The 15,128-nt window shown below is 39.7% G+C and overlaps 1 protein-coding gene across 3 annotated transcripts in view; it reads right to left on the bottom strand.

Annotated features, from left to right (window-relative positions):
* UVRAG (UV radiation resistance associated) overlaps positions 1-15,128 on the bottom strand; it is a 281,275-nt gene that overhangs the window by 225,358 nt on the left and 40,789 nt on the right. For 2 of the 3 annotated variants that reach the window (XM_037131554.2, XM_037131552.2), the window contains exons 4-5: positions 6,268-6,429; positions 210-284 (exon numbers count right to left, since the gene is read on the bottom strand). In XM_037131554.2, coding sequence (XP_036987449.2) covers positions 210-284; positions 6,268-6,429 — 237 coding nt within the window. Of the gene's footprint in view, positions 1-209; positions 285-6,262; positions 6,430-15,128 lie in introns of those variants that run through there. The other variant, XM_037131553.2, reaches the window with a different exon arrangement.

Below are 15,128 nucleotides of genomic sequence, written 5' to 3'. Positions count from 1 at the left end.
AGGAAAATGAAGATAATTTAGATTTAGAAAAGATGAATTGGTGTGGTTACAAACTAAGTTTTCATGTTTTAGGCATTCACCCTAAACCAACCTGAACAAGTTTGCGGTAATACTTAAAACGTGGTCCTGTTTACACAGGGCGTTTTGCCCTGTAAGTCACAGCATACCCACACTAAACAAAACTCCTAGCACTGGGAAGGTCCTCTTACCTTATGTTCAAATGGAGCACCGTAGTAGCCATCATTCAGCCCAAAAATTATTTCATTTTGGTTGCGGGCATGAATCTAGGAGAGGAGGAAAACATACTATTAGTTCTTCTCATTCGAATCAAGTTTCAATCTGATGACAGAGTGACAGCTGCAGCAGGAGGGATACTCCGGTGCTGAAACCCCGGCTGGCTGTGCCTTACAAGCCAGCAGAAAACTAATCATCGGGCCAGGTGATCGACTGAGAGCACCCTGCTGTGATCAAAAGCCTCACAAAACCTTCATGTGAGGTCACAGGCACCACCATTCACATGCATTTTCCACCAACACTTCCGGAGGTTGTTATGGAAAGACTACTCCTAAAGCACAGGGATTCTGAAGCTTTCTCTTATCTCAGAGAAACACAATCCATTAGTCTATAGGAGTACCTTAAAAAACATGAAGCCCTAGGGGGAAAAATAAAAGATTAATATTTTTTATTTTCAAAAAGACAGTTTAAAGATAATATCTAATCCCTAAAATCTTTAAATGTCTGCTTAATTTTTGTCTGCATGCTATTCTCTTCCAAGTGCAACCGATCTGCGTTCAGTCAGTGCCACCTCAAATCAAACTTCACCTGAAAAGTAGGAAGATTAAAAGTTTAAAACGGAAGAACTAAGATAAAAACTAACTCAAAATAGTATAAATATCCAATTGTGAGACATGAAAATAGATTTAGTTACTTGATCAGGAAGAGCTGTGGCTAAAAACAATTTTTAATTGCTTCAGCAGTGAAGGATTAACTGAGAGTTCAAGTAGGGAAGACAACAAAAACTACCAGGATGGAAAATTCATTCTCTCCTTCTTCTAGCTACAGATGGAGGAGCCAAAGCCAGCAGCAGAAAATCCCTGTGAACATTTACCTACCCTCCAAATCTCCTGCCTCTATTACTAGAGCAAACTAATCACACATTTCCTGTTTACCTACCCACATGATTTACTTAACTAAATACAACACCACCAAAAGATCAGTCTCCAATGATAAATGTATAATAAAGCTATAAACCTATCTCAAGAAGTATTTCATTTTATGAGAGAAAAGAGAAAGTATTAGAAAGATTAGAAGGGACCTAAAATTTTACAAACATAAAATATTGTATACACATATACAGCTAAGGAGAAAGATTAAAGTCATATGAATCTAAATGTTAACAATGGTTGTAGCTAAGCAAAAGGATTATACATAATTTTGTATTTGCTTCTCTGCGCTTTTCAAAATTTTCCCAAGTGCCCACAAAGAACATGTATTACTTTTAAAACTGTAAGAAAATATACCAGCTGGAGGGAGCTGGGGGGTAGGAACCTAACAGCAAGGGCAAATTTAATATGAAGGTCAAGTTCTCATGACATAAGCTTCATGAAGATGGTACTGAATTAGTCTGCTGAAAAATAAGAGACAACTTGACCTTCTTGACCAACCTGACCAACTTGACCTAGTACTTGAAAAGATAGTGGACTTAAAAAAAAAAAAAATCGCCCTGGCCGGTGTGGTTCAGTTGGTTAGGCATCATCCCACAAACCCAAAGGTCTCTGGTTTGATTCTTGGTCACAGCACAGGCCTGGGCTGCTTGTTCGGGCTGGTCGGGGTACACATGAAAAGCAGCAGACTGATGTTTCTCTCCCTCCCCTTCTCCCTCTCTCTAAAATCAATAAGCACGTCCTTAGGTGAGGATATAAATAATCAACTTTTTAAAAGATTTTATTTATTTATTTATTTAGAGATAGGGGAGGGGGGCAGAGAAACATCAATGTGTGGTTGCCCCTCATGCACCCCTCCACTGGGGACCTGGCCCACAACCCAGGCATGTGCCCTGACTGGGAATCAAACTAGCAACCCTTTGCTTCACAGTTTGGAGTTCAATCCACTGAGCCACACCAGCTAGGGCATTAATTTTTTTAAAATCAAGTGATTCGGGTTCTACTTCCAACTTCAACTCTGATTTGTTTACCTTTAGAGTCCTAGTGCCCAGCACTCTACCCAACTTATAGTAGTTAATCAGTGTTAGTGGTCCATATTCTTTAACTCTTTTTATCAGCCAAAAGCAGAAAATGTTCCTTGCTGCATCTTACAGAGGCGTCATAAACGTTAAAAGAGATCATTGAAAATGAAAGTACTTTTTGGAAGTTAGACAGGAATAATGTTGGGAGAGGGAAATCTAACAATGTATCAGAATCAGGCAATCAAAGCTCAGAAAGATCCCTTTGTTCTTGAACTAATAAAGAAAAAGAAAAGCATGCTTAATAAACAGGCTACATGAAATTCCACATGGCTATGTAAATTTCAGTACTGTTAAATTATGTTACTAAGAAATATAGATATACTATTTGAAGTGATAGTACACTATCCTTTAGTATATATAGGTATACTAAAGGATAGTATATGAGTAAATGATAGTATGCTGGTATAATGATCATACTCATATAATTCACTAATTATAGGCTAGTGACCCAACAGAATACAGAGCTCTATTAATCTAACCACAACCTGACACTTGGATCCCTTTATGAAAAGACAGCTGACGAGAGCTAATGAAATGAATAACAAACATAGTCTGAGCAGCAATCCAGCAATAGCCTACACCCCCCAAACTCTGTGACCTTTAGCAAATCTCTTAATCTCTCTAGGCTTCTGTGTTCTCGCTTTGATTGAGTAAAATAACAAAATTTGCTCCCAAAGGGCCCAGGTCATTATTGCATGTAAAAGGGTGGTATAAATATAAAAAAAATACCCAAACAATTAAAAGGTATACAATGACTGTTGTTAGCGATACAAAGGTCTAGCCACTTAAACTAAGCACAAGAACTGCTGCAATTACACATGACCCACGTAGGCAGTTCAACAAATGCTCCCAATTTCCACCTTGAACAGATCTATTTTCAAACTTCTTTGTCTCTTTGTCATCAAAACCCAAGTCAAGACCAACTTTGTTCATGACCTCTGGGTAAAACACCATGATTTACTCCATTACCTCTAAAGGCTATTCAGGAAACGGGTTATAGCATAGCTCTGGCACAAACCAGCGTGTGACTTTGGACAAGTCGCGTCATCGTTCTGGGCCTAGTTTCCTCAACTAAAAATGAATGAATTGGATTATGGTCTTATTTGTGTGCCTATCCACACCTTTTCTCCTTTGGCTAATTGTAACATATCATTCAAAATTCACTAGGACTACCACCCAAGTTAGTCTAATTAACATTTGTAAAACATTACATTCAATGACAGCAGAATACACATCACGTGTACATGAAACATTCATTCACCAAGATAGATCATCTCTTCTGGGCCATAAAATAAATCTCAAAAAAGTTCAAAGGACTGCTGTTGTACGAACTATTTTCTCTAAACTCAAAAGAATTGAAGTACAAATCAACAAACAAAGGATGTCCGGAGAATCTACAAATGTTTGAAAATTAAACAACATACCTCTAAATAACCCATAGGTCAAGAAGAAATAAAAGAGAAAATTTCAAATATTCCTAATTAAAAATGAAAACACAATATCAAAATGTGCAGGTCACAGCTCAAGCAATGTTTAGAGGAAAATTTACTAAATGCTTCTTTTAGACAAGAGAAGTTTCAAATCAGTAATCCAGGATTCTGCCTTAAAAAAACTAGCAAAGAACAGCAAATTAAACCCAAAGCAAGCAAAAGGAAGAAATTAATAAGGATAAAAGCAGAAATCAGTAGAACTGAAAACAATAACAATAAAGATATTCAATGAGATAAAACATAATTTTTGAAAAAATAGTAAAATTGGTAAATCTCTAGTCAGAATGATTTTAAGACAGAAACTATGAATAGCAAGAATAAAAATGGAAAGCATCACCATATCCTACGTACATGAAATGGATACAGTAATCTTTATGGCAATAAACTTGAAATCTTAGGTAAAATCAACAAACTCTCTGGAAGACAACCCATCAAAGTCCACTTAAGAAGACAGAACCTGAACAGCCTCTGACCTAACACAGTAATTGAAGTCATACTTCTAAACTTTTCCATAAAGAAATCTTAATACCCACATGGCCTCACTAAAGAATTCTATCAAACATCTGTGAAATAAATAACAACTCTACACAAATTCCTCCCCAAACAGAAGAGTAAACACTTCCCAATTCATTTTATGAGATCAGCATTACTCTGATTCTAAAGCAGACAAGGACTTTCGAGAAAATGCACACAGATATCCTCCGGTGAATTAGATGAAAGCAGCCTTAGTTGAATGTTAGTGAATCAAATCCACTCCAAAGGAAAAGAAACTTCCTCAACTTGATAAAAGTATCTACAAAAATGTACAGCTAATACACTTAATAGTGAAAAGACTGAATACTTTCCCCCAAATCAGGAATAAAACAAGGATGTCCACACTACGCTTCGACCTTTTAACACTGAGATCTTAACCAGTAAAACAAGAAAAGAGACATAAACATTAGAAAGGAAGAAATCAAACAGCCTGCCTCAGCGAGCCTCCCCACCCCTGCACCCCTCGCTACAAGGCCCCAGGCCCGGCACTAGCAGCAGTCGCCTAGATTCACAGCTTGGCTTCCACTGGGAATCTCCAAGCCCAGCACAAGTAGCACCATCTCAGATTGCTTTATAGCTCAAGCAGAGTGGACCCGGGCAGAACACAGATGGGGGCTGACCTTGGCCTCTACCACCTGGGAAACCCCAGAGACTGTGCACCCAGTGGACAGCTACAGACCACGTCAGACTTATTTAAGAAAAAGATGATCAGAACTATTAACAATAAAATGTCAATATATACATATCTATCAACAAATGAGTCTAAAAATCAAAGAGAGACAGAATCATGGATACGGAGAGTGTTTTGATGGTTGCCTGATGGGAGGGAGGTGCAGGGGAATGGGTGAAGAGGGGAGGGGATTAAGAAGCACAAATCGGTAGTTACAGAATAGCCCTGGGGATTTATAATACAGCACAGGAAATGGAGTAGCTGAAAAATTTATACACATGACCCATGGACATGAACAATGGTGGGGGAATAGCCTGAGGGTGTGGAGGGGACAAAGGGGGAGAAATTGGGACAACTATAATTGCATAATCAATAAAATACAATTGAAAACTATTTTAAAAAGAAATACCACAGCTTATGTATTATTAAATAAAATATTAAGGAACATCAGGGACGTTTGTAGATATGACTAACATTTTAGGGTTACCTTTAACAGTAGTCCTACAGGCACCACAAAACTGAAATGGCATGCATTCCAAGGTAAAGCCGGGCGGGTTACCAAGGACCAGGCATAAATACCAGAGTGCAGCAGCATAGAGACAGTGCATAGTCAGGCTGATCTGGATTTAAATCTTAGCTCCAGCTAGCTGTGTGATCTTGAGCAGTTTCTTAAATTCCCCGAGGACCAATTTTCCCATCTGGGAAATAAGAGCAATTAGTATCAACCTTCACAAGGCTGCTGTTAACCTTAACTGTAATAACCTATGTCTAGGAATGGCAAACAGATTTTGTTTCACATGCAGTCCCAGCGCACTGCTAGTTGCATCCTGGAAATCGTGTTAGAAAGGATCGTGGTGCTACTTCTGGGCTCGGCGGGAAGAGTGCTGCGACTGCCCGGCTACATCACCTACGGGGAATGGGTGACATTTTGCGGGACAGGCATGTGTCATCCCTGTGCCCGAAAAGCAGGCACTAGTTCTTCTTATTCCTAGAAAACCCCAGTGCTTCTGGTCACAAAAGAAGGTGTTTCATATTAATAGTGTGTGTTCCTTGTTCCTTATTTTCAACTTAATTTTCAGATTCTCAGGGGAAGAACTCCAGTAAGACAGAAGAAGCCTTGTGCTATAAAAAAGCATATTCTTTCATACAAATAAAAAAATCCCTTTTAAATTAGCAGATTAGGGTTCTTCTTCATAAGCTTATTCAATTAAAGCTTTTTTTATACTTGATCCAAATTTCTATAATTAGGTAAACAATCGTAAAATGTGCAATCAGAAGAAGAGGTTAATATAGAGAAGACAACTATTTGAAACGCAGCCTCACCTTACCTGCTGACCCAAGTACTTCAGCCCATCCAAGCAAACCTTCCACTCGATCAACAGCTGGTAGGCGTCCTCCTTCCCACCCCATATCTTCACCACGAAACAAGACACAGACGTATCAAGACGGTCCGGCATTATTCCAAAGTCGAGACTCCGCCACGTCGGATTCTGTTGATGGAAACGAAAGCATGCTTTAGGAAGACTATGACTTGTTTACAGTTATTTCTATTAGACTGTAGATCATTTTGTTTTTGAAAACCAAAGACCCCATGACTGCATTAAGTTGCAAACTTAAGTCAACCAAGAAGACACTCCAATTAACACAACAGGGGTGGATGATAATGATATTTTAAAACAGCTCTGCTTATTCATTATAGTCATTAAAAGAGGCATATATCCTTAATCATATGATAATCTATTTATTCAACAATTAAGACACAATTATTAAGAACCAACACAGAAACAATGCCCTCAAAGAACCTGAAGCCTCCTGGATTCTGACTTCCGTTTGCTGGAGCACGCACGCAGGAGGGACGGGACACAGGGACGGGACATAGGGCCAGGGACGGGACCGGAGGAACGACACTGGGCCTTGCGCAGGCAGCTGTCCTCTACTGCATGTAAGGTGTGGGGCCACAGGAAGGTTTTAAGGTTAATGAACTACCACGTGCAATGACATGGGTGAACCTCACAAATACTGTGTTAAGCAAAGACTATATGCCGTATTTTCAAAAACTGCTAGTTCAAAAACTACCAGCACTAATCTCTGGTGCTAAAAGTCAGGACAACAGTTCTGCTTTGGAGGAGGCGGTAACTAGAGGGAAAACACAAGAGGTGCTGATGCTGCATTTCTTATTCTGGTTACACTGATCTCTTTGAAAAGTCACCAGGCCATTATTTGTGCCCTTTCATGTGCTATATCTCAACAAAAAGTAGTAAAACTAATTTTTAAAAGGCCCCGTAATGGGGAAAATACAGCATCTCACAAACCAAATGAAGGTACCTCTTCATGATGTAATTTTAGGCCCTAAAGCCTAGGTAACAGCAGCTGGAGGACCTTCCTTCCTTCACATTACACCTGGAACAGCAGCCATTTACGGGCCCATGTGCAAGACCCCTCTGGACGAAGTACGTGTGCTCTGGAATATAACGTAACTTCCAAATCTCACTGTCAATGACAAGCCCCAGGAAAAGCATGAAATATCCACTGCTTTCCAAAGTAAAAAAAAAAAAAAAAAGTAAAGACCTGGTGAATATATCTGAGAGTGGTATTACATGAGGGATAAGATTGTGGAGGTAGTAGTTGTATCAAATATTCTTAAATACTTCATTCTAAAATAAATGAAAAACCTTTGGAGTGGACAGTAGTCTTTTGAAGTTATTTCATGTGGCTGAAGACTGGGGCTTCTCTCTAAAGCCAATACAATACTACAGCTCTATTACTATAATAGAGCTATTGTCAGGCTTGTTACAGTGGCCTCCCTTTACACTCTCATGACATAGCCTCCAGGAGATGAGTGTAAGTCCCGCGCTGGTGCGTTCAGATGCAGGCAGACACAGTCTGCCACACATTCAAAGATGTACTGCTCAATAATGGTATTGTAAACAACCCATAAAATGATTTTTATTTATTTTTAGCTAAACACACAGCCTGTTTTCAAGAAAGAACAAATTATTCAAGTACTAACATCATTTAGGGACCTAAACCATATTCACTAATTCACAGCGGCAGAATGTCAGGATATGTATAACATTTAAAAATTCACTGCTCACTAACTACCCACAGTGAATGTAAAATAATTATTAATTACCAGAACAATTTCTTTATTAACATTGGTCACTATCTATTTAATTAAAGAAATACCCAAAAATAGAAAATTTTCAAAACACACCAACTAGCTATCACTGTTCTTAATACTTAGTAACAAATGTGTGGTCACAAAAAACACAGCCAAAACTTCATAAAAGGCATTCCAACTTTCTCAAAACATACAAGACAGCTAACTCTCTCAAGAACTGCATACTGAATTTGTAAGTAGTATTTAGTCCTCAGCCCAATAAACTCCTCTTTCCTCTGTTCCATTCACCTCCATTCATCTTCATGTCTCAACTTAGGAATTAGTTATTGGTAGAAACCTTTACTAACCACCCTATCCCAAACTGAGGTAAGTAATACTTCTACATATTTTCATAGGATCCTCTTTTTCCCTGGTAAAATAACTGCACATGTCAATGATCTCAGTCTCCCTCCAAATCACGTAGTTGACCAGAACGAAGCTGAAAAACCCTAAACACAATGCAATGTAAGGCGGAGTAACATAACTTGGCATAATCAAGTGAAGCCAACTCCCTAGTAGCAGACACATCTCTGCAAAGACGAAATGCTAATTCATTCAGTCACAATTGAACAGAAACACAAACTTTGAGAGCCACTCAGGCCAGTATCTCATAAATGACTATTTGTACTGTTCATGTCAGTTTTTCCCCACAGATTTAAAAAGAGCTCAGGCAGCCCTGGCTGGTGTGGCTCAATGGGTTGAGTGCCGGCCTGTGAACCAAGGGTCGCTGGTTCAATTCCCAGTCAAGGGCACATGCCTGGGTTGCGGACCAGGTCCCCAGTAGGGGGTGAGCAAGAGGCAACCACACGTTGATGTTCCTCTCCCTCTCCTTCTCCCTCTCTTCCCTTCTCTCTAAAAATAAATCAATAAAATCTTTTTTTTTTTTTTAAAGAGCTCAGGGAGTCTCAATCCCAACATAAATTTATGATTCTGATAAACTGTTACGTTTTCCCTAAAAAAATACATGCTCTAGAACTTTGTTTACTTGATTATGAGGCCCAGCACTGACTTCTACTAGATCTAACTCTGGGAGATACTTCGTCAGTTGAAGGAGTGTGATCTAGGGAACAAGATGCTGCAGACGAGCAGGGCTCGGGACAGCAGTTTTATGGGTCACCGCTAGCTTTACAGCCCAGAGCAAGTTCCTCAGCCCAAACCTCAGTTTCCCTAATGAAACAGGCATATCTCTTACCTTATAGCACTGTCATCGGAATAAGAAACAATACATTTATTACAGCCAACACCCTATTTGAATTACAAGTGAGTACTTAATAATTAATACCTTTTATGAATTAAAAAGCACACATGAATTAGCTATCACTGTTCTTACTCCGACCATGAGAATTTTCATTTTTTAATAAAAGTTATAAAACTCCCCTTTAAAAATGTATCTAATAATGAGTTTTATAATTGTTAAAGATAGATACAAGTGGGTTCATTATAATTTGTCTTTTGTGCATGTACAAAATCCACTTTAGAGAATTCAGTTCCTTCCCTTGTTACTGCTTCGATCATTTTAGTTATTACCAATGATCCTTCAATCATGTTAAGGCCATACCATCCTCCTGAACCAAAAATAACAAAGTTCCCAAGAGTTAATAAATGGTTTGGACAGCATGGCTAGCTGAAGCCACAGACATTAAAGCTGAATAATGCATTTCACCAGTAATTATTTTATGCTAAATATGTCTTAGAAGAAAGCATCACTCTGATGTATAACTTGCAGGCCCATCTCCACCATCTAACCTGTCAAAGGTGCATTATTCTTGTCACTCAATGCGGCAAACATTTATTGGCCTTCTCTGGGTAAAGCATTGTGCCAGGGCATTAGAATATAGAAAACCGAGCGAGCTGGGGATGCCTGTCCACCAGATGCTCCTAATCGAGCGTGACCTATAACTGTATCCCTTCCAAAGTCTTACTCTTATGCCATCCAGCCGTGCACTACCACCTCCCTCTCTAGGCCATTTCCTCCACTGCCTGGTGCTCAGCTCCCGGGCCCCGGCTTTGTCATACTTGTCTGGCAAACTTGCCTGGCCTGCTCACTCCACTTGGGCCATGCTACCTTCTTAGCCATTTCTTGAAAACCTCAAGTGCTCTCCTGCCTTTGTACTTTCCTGCTTCTTAGCCTGGAAGAGTCCTCCCCCACAGACACACAGTTTGTTCCCCTACATCTTTCAGGTGTCTGCTCAAATGATTCTCTTCTACACAATTACCATAGAAAAACAGGCAAGCACTCATGCCAGATACTCCCTTTTGCTGCTTTATTTTACTCCACTATATTTATTACCATTTGACATATTCCAATTTAATAATTCTAATATGTACTTTTTCTTCACATTACAAGATGAATTCTGACCTCAGAAATGTGAAAACAATACAGTCCTACAATATTTGACCACCAGGTGGCAGTCATCGACTGCCTCCACACACACAACCTTAAAAGTGCTGGTTGTTAGTATCAACTCTTCTAAGTTAGGCCCGGTGTTGGCACTAAGTGTGCTGAGTTCAACTGCCATTTAAAACACCTTTATTGATTTAGATGTAAACAAAAGTCCTGTGTATAATGTCTATCAAAAATTTAAATTCAATATTAAAGAAATAACAAAGTGCTCACAAGTAACCAGAACTTTCACAGACTGCTAGTAAGAGTAAATGAAACAATATATTTGGAAAACTGTTTGGAAATGTGCACTAAAGCTGGTCCCATGCATTTTCCAAGCCAAGTACCCTCCTACATATACACCCAACAGAAAGGCATTCATACATCCAACCAAAGGACATATACAGTAAAGTTCATAGCAACACTACTCATCTCCGCTCAAAACTAGAAACTAACCATCAGCAGAAGACAGGACCCATTCTGATACATTCGCAGAATGGAATACTACAGAACAAACTACAAATACGCCCTAACAATAGTAATAGTGGCTCTTCACATAGGAAGTTAAGATGAGGAAGTCAGACACAGCAGAGTACACACTGTAGGGTCTCATTCCCATAAAGCTCAGAAACAGGTGAGATTAATTTATGATGTTAAAAGTCAAGAGACTGAAGGGGGCATGAGGGGCTTCTAGGGCACTGAAAATCTGCTTCTTCACGTAGACACCAGTTGATACAGGGGTGTACTCGATTTGAAAATAATGATCAAGATCCATACTTAAGATCTGTGAACTCATCTGTATATTAAAAGTCAATAAAAAGATTAAGTTTTTATGGAGGCAGGAAGGCACAGAAATAGAGCAACATGGCATGAACCTGGTATTAGAGAAGCAAATACCTGTCAATGAAGAAATAACCTCATCCATCTTCTTTACAGGACTTAAGAAAATTCCCACAAATTAAGGAAGCAGATTTATATCACTGAAGTACATACAAAAGATTCCCTATCACAGGTAAAGCAATGAACCTAAAGGGAGAAAAAGCTGCTAAATAAATGCTCCCTTGAAATGGGTGAAACAAATTTCAAAGTAATAAAATTTCCCTAAGGTTGAATCATAATTCACACAGGACTATTGCCAGGGCCTGTGTTTCAGTTTAAACATAAGTGTTCATTTTTATTTAGTGAACATAAGATACTGGTGAGTCTTACAACTGACAAGTCAGCTTAGGAGATGGAGACACACACACACACACACACACACTATAAATTGTTTCTTCCTTGCTTGTTTGCCAAGTACAAGCCCAGCACAACACAATGCCCACGGAGGATGCAGGCTGAAGCACACCAAGTCCCTGCCTTCAGGAGGTTTATCCTGCACATTAAAGGACCTACAGCACCTTATGAGCAGCTATTATACTGACTTAGAACAGTACCAGCAGTGTAAGTACAAAGTGTATATTTCTTTAAAGCACACACAAAAAAAGACATTTCTTCCTGCTATATTACAGATTGTAAGAAAGCTTTTCAGAAGCATCTAGAACTGCACTGTCCAATACCATATCCATTCCATGTGGCTATTTAAAGTAAAATTAAGTAAAACTAAAAATTCAGTTCCTCAGTAACACTTAACAACACTTCAAGTGCTCAACAGCCACATGTAGCTAGTGGCAGCTGGACAGGACAGTGACAGGACACTGCCATCAGGCACAAAGGTGATAGGACAGCACTGGTTTGGAGAGCTCAGGAGTGAGGGGCACAGGATAGGAACATATGGACAGTTTATCTGACCTTTAGGGAAAACACTCTTTTTAATCTTGTGTCCATTTTTCCATGTTACCTTGACATCAGAATGGCAAAACTGGGGGATGGGGAGGAGCGGGTGGAGTTGTAAGAGAGTATGGGGGGCAGAAATGGTGATGGAAAACATAAAGTAAAAAACAAGCCCTGGCTGGTGTAGCTCAGTGGATTGACTGCTGGCCTGTGAACCAAAGGGTCACCAGTTCAATTTCCAGCCTAGGACACATGCCTGGGTTGTGGGCCAGGTCCCAAAGTAGGGGGCATGTGAGAGGCAACCACACATGGATGTTTCTCTCCCTCTCTTTCTCCCTCCCTTCCCCTCTCTAAAAATAAAAAAATAAAAACTTTTTTAAATAAATAAATAATAATTTTAAAAAAAAAACTGTCCTGGTTGAGGTGGCTCAGTGGACTGAGCACTGGCCTATGAACCAAAAGGTCGCTGGTCCCATCCCCAGTCAGGGCCAGGGTTGTGGGCCAGGTCCCCAGCTGGCAGCACCCAGGAGGCAACAGACTAATGTTTTTCTCTCACATCAATATTTCTCTCCCTCTCTTTCTCTGTCCTTTTCCCTCTCTATAAATCAATCAATCAATCAATCAGTCCTTTTTAAAACTAAAAAAAAGAATAGCAAAACCAGGCCATTCTGGTCTAAGGACCAAGCTCAGAATACAAACCTAGGGAAAACAGTCAAATCCTTCAAGTTATGTGAGTGAAAAAAATTATTCACAAGCTCAGAGCCCATCTTAGTTTACCCAAGTGCCAAGTGAAAATTTACTGAAAGCTCAGCAAAATGAAGTATTAATTTGTCTGATCCTTTAGTAGCTAATTAGAAGTCAGTCAATAAAATATTTGTGGATGAATCCATTGATTAAGATACATTTGCTGAGCACCTTCTATATGCCAAGCACAGTGGTAACCAGGAGAAATAAAATCATCTAAATCACTAATTCTATTCAGCATATATCAAACTAGTTTAGGAATTAAACTCCTAAGCACGGAAAACATCAACAAATTCTGCTCATCTGTGGTTCCTCAGAGACAGCGAGAAGGGAGGTGACCCTGTGACACCCCCAGCACGTTCACTGGGGAGTCGCTGACTCCTATGATGCTAATCACCTACTAATCTGAACCAGTCGCAATAATTTAGTAAAAAGCTAAGACTCATTTCAAAAAGAAAAGAAAGGAATTGAAGTTTATCAAACTTATATTAAGGTCTAAAAGTACAACAATCCTTGCCCAAAAATATCATAACCTTAAAGGATATCCCTAAAAGGAAGTTTCAATGAACCAACATTTCACAAATGACTACCCACCCAACAGAATGCGGTGGGAGCTAGGGAGACATAAGGATACTCAGGTCATCTCCACCCTCCGCTACTTTGGAGAGGAGATGCTCATAGACAAGTAGAAACACAAGAAAGTGTTGTTCCATGATTTATATATACTCAGGAACAACCACTGTGGAAACTGTAAGTTGAAAGGACCTTGAAAGTCTTTCTGTCCAACCCTCTTGCTCATCTGGAATCCAGCTTACAAAACACTATTCAGCCTAAGTACACCAGGGATGAAGATGCCACAATTCACAGACAGATCAGAAGCGATCAAAGACCTGAGGAGTCAAAAGGAGCTGAAGATAGGAGTGAACATTCAGAGAGAGGATGTTCAGAAATATGGATTTGGAAGTCAACTGGATATCAAGTAACTACAATACTAATAATGCAGAATAACACACTGAGGTACCACTATAGCACAGGGTCCATTATGATACAAATCCAGAGAAAATGCAATGAGATGTAAATCCATCTCCAATGGGAGTTTTGACTGTGGAAAGGGGAGTAGATAAATCCACGTGACATCTACTCTTTCTGCTCCCTTCCCCCGCTCTCACTTGTCTATGGGCCATTTCTACTTCCACCCAAGCCAGAAGAAAAGGAAAAATTAGTATTTACTCAGTAGCGACTATGTGCTGGGCATGGTGCTAGTCATTTATCATGAATCATGTAGCGTATGAGGAGCTTTACTGATGATTGGAGCTTCTCAGAGATGGACTTAAGGAAGCTGGTTGGCCTAGGATCCAAATCTGTTACGATATTTGAGATATTTGGAAGACTGATGAAGAAGAGAGAAATAGAAACGTTAAGCTGGAAGGTCTGGGAACTGAGGTTCTGCTCTTGCAAAAGCTGTTGGCCCTCTCTGTATGTCAGTTTCTTAAAACCTCCCCCATCTACATGTTTTTCTAAGGATCAAAATGGGATAACATATGTGAAAGGCTTCTGCAAATACAACACATCACTGATAGCCACCTATTCGTCTGACAAATACTCACTGAGCAGCCACACTACTCTACAGCGCAGGACTGCACAGGGGAAAACGGCTGCCAAGGTCCCTGCTCTCACAGGTGCACGTTCTCACATGTGGGACACAGAAAACAAACACCGAAAAATACGTGAATGAGAGTTTCCAACAGTGATGAATGCTCTAAAGAAAATGAAACAGATGACAGGAGAAACAGTGAGTAGGAGGAAGAGAACTACTTCCTCCTGTTCCAGATGGAACAGTCACAGAAGGCCTAGCTGGACTGACATAGCTGAGACCTCAAAGAATTCTTCAGCCACGTGAACAGCTGGAAAAACAAGTTGTTCTGGCAGAGCGTAAGGACCAAGATAAGTGCGACATGTCCACGGCACTAAAAAAACTGAGGTGTGCCTAGGATACAGTGAGTGAGAAAAAGTATTAGAAGGTGAGGTTTAAAATGTGGACAGTGGCCTATTCCAGTATGGTCTTGGGCCATTAAAGGGATATTATCATTACCATAAAGCTCTCTTTTTATCAATATGGCCCAATAAATTAA

This window comes from Artibeus jamaicensis, unplaced genomic scaffold (genome assembly GCF_021234435.1).
Source record: "Artibeus jamaicensis isolate MK-2021 breed Jamaican fruit bat unplaced genomic scaffold, CSHL_Jam_final contig_64, whole genome shotgun sequence".
NCBI lineage: Eukaryota > Metazoa > Chordata > Mammalia > Chiroptera > Phyllostomidae > Artibeus > Artibeus jamaicensis.
Note: the sequence above shows the minus strand (reverse complement) of the source record. Positions and strands in the feature narration are given on the sequence as shown.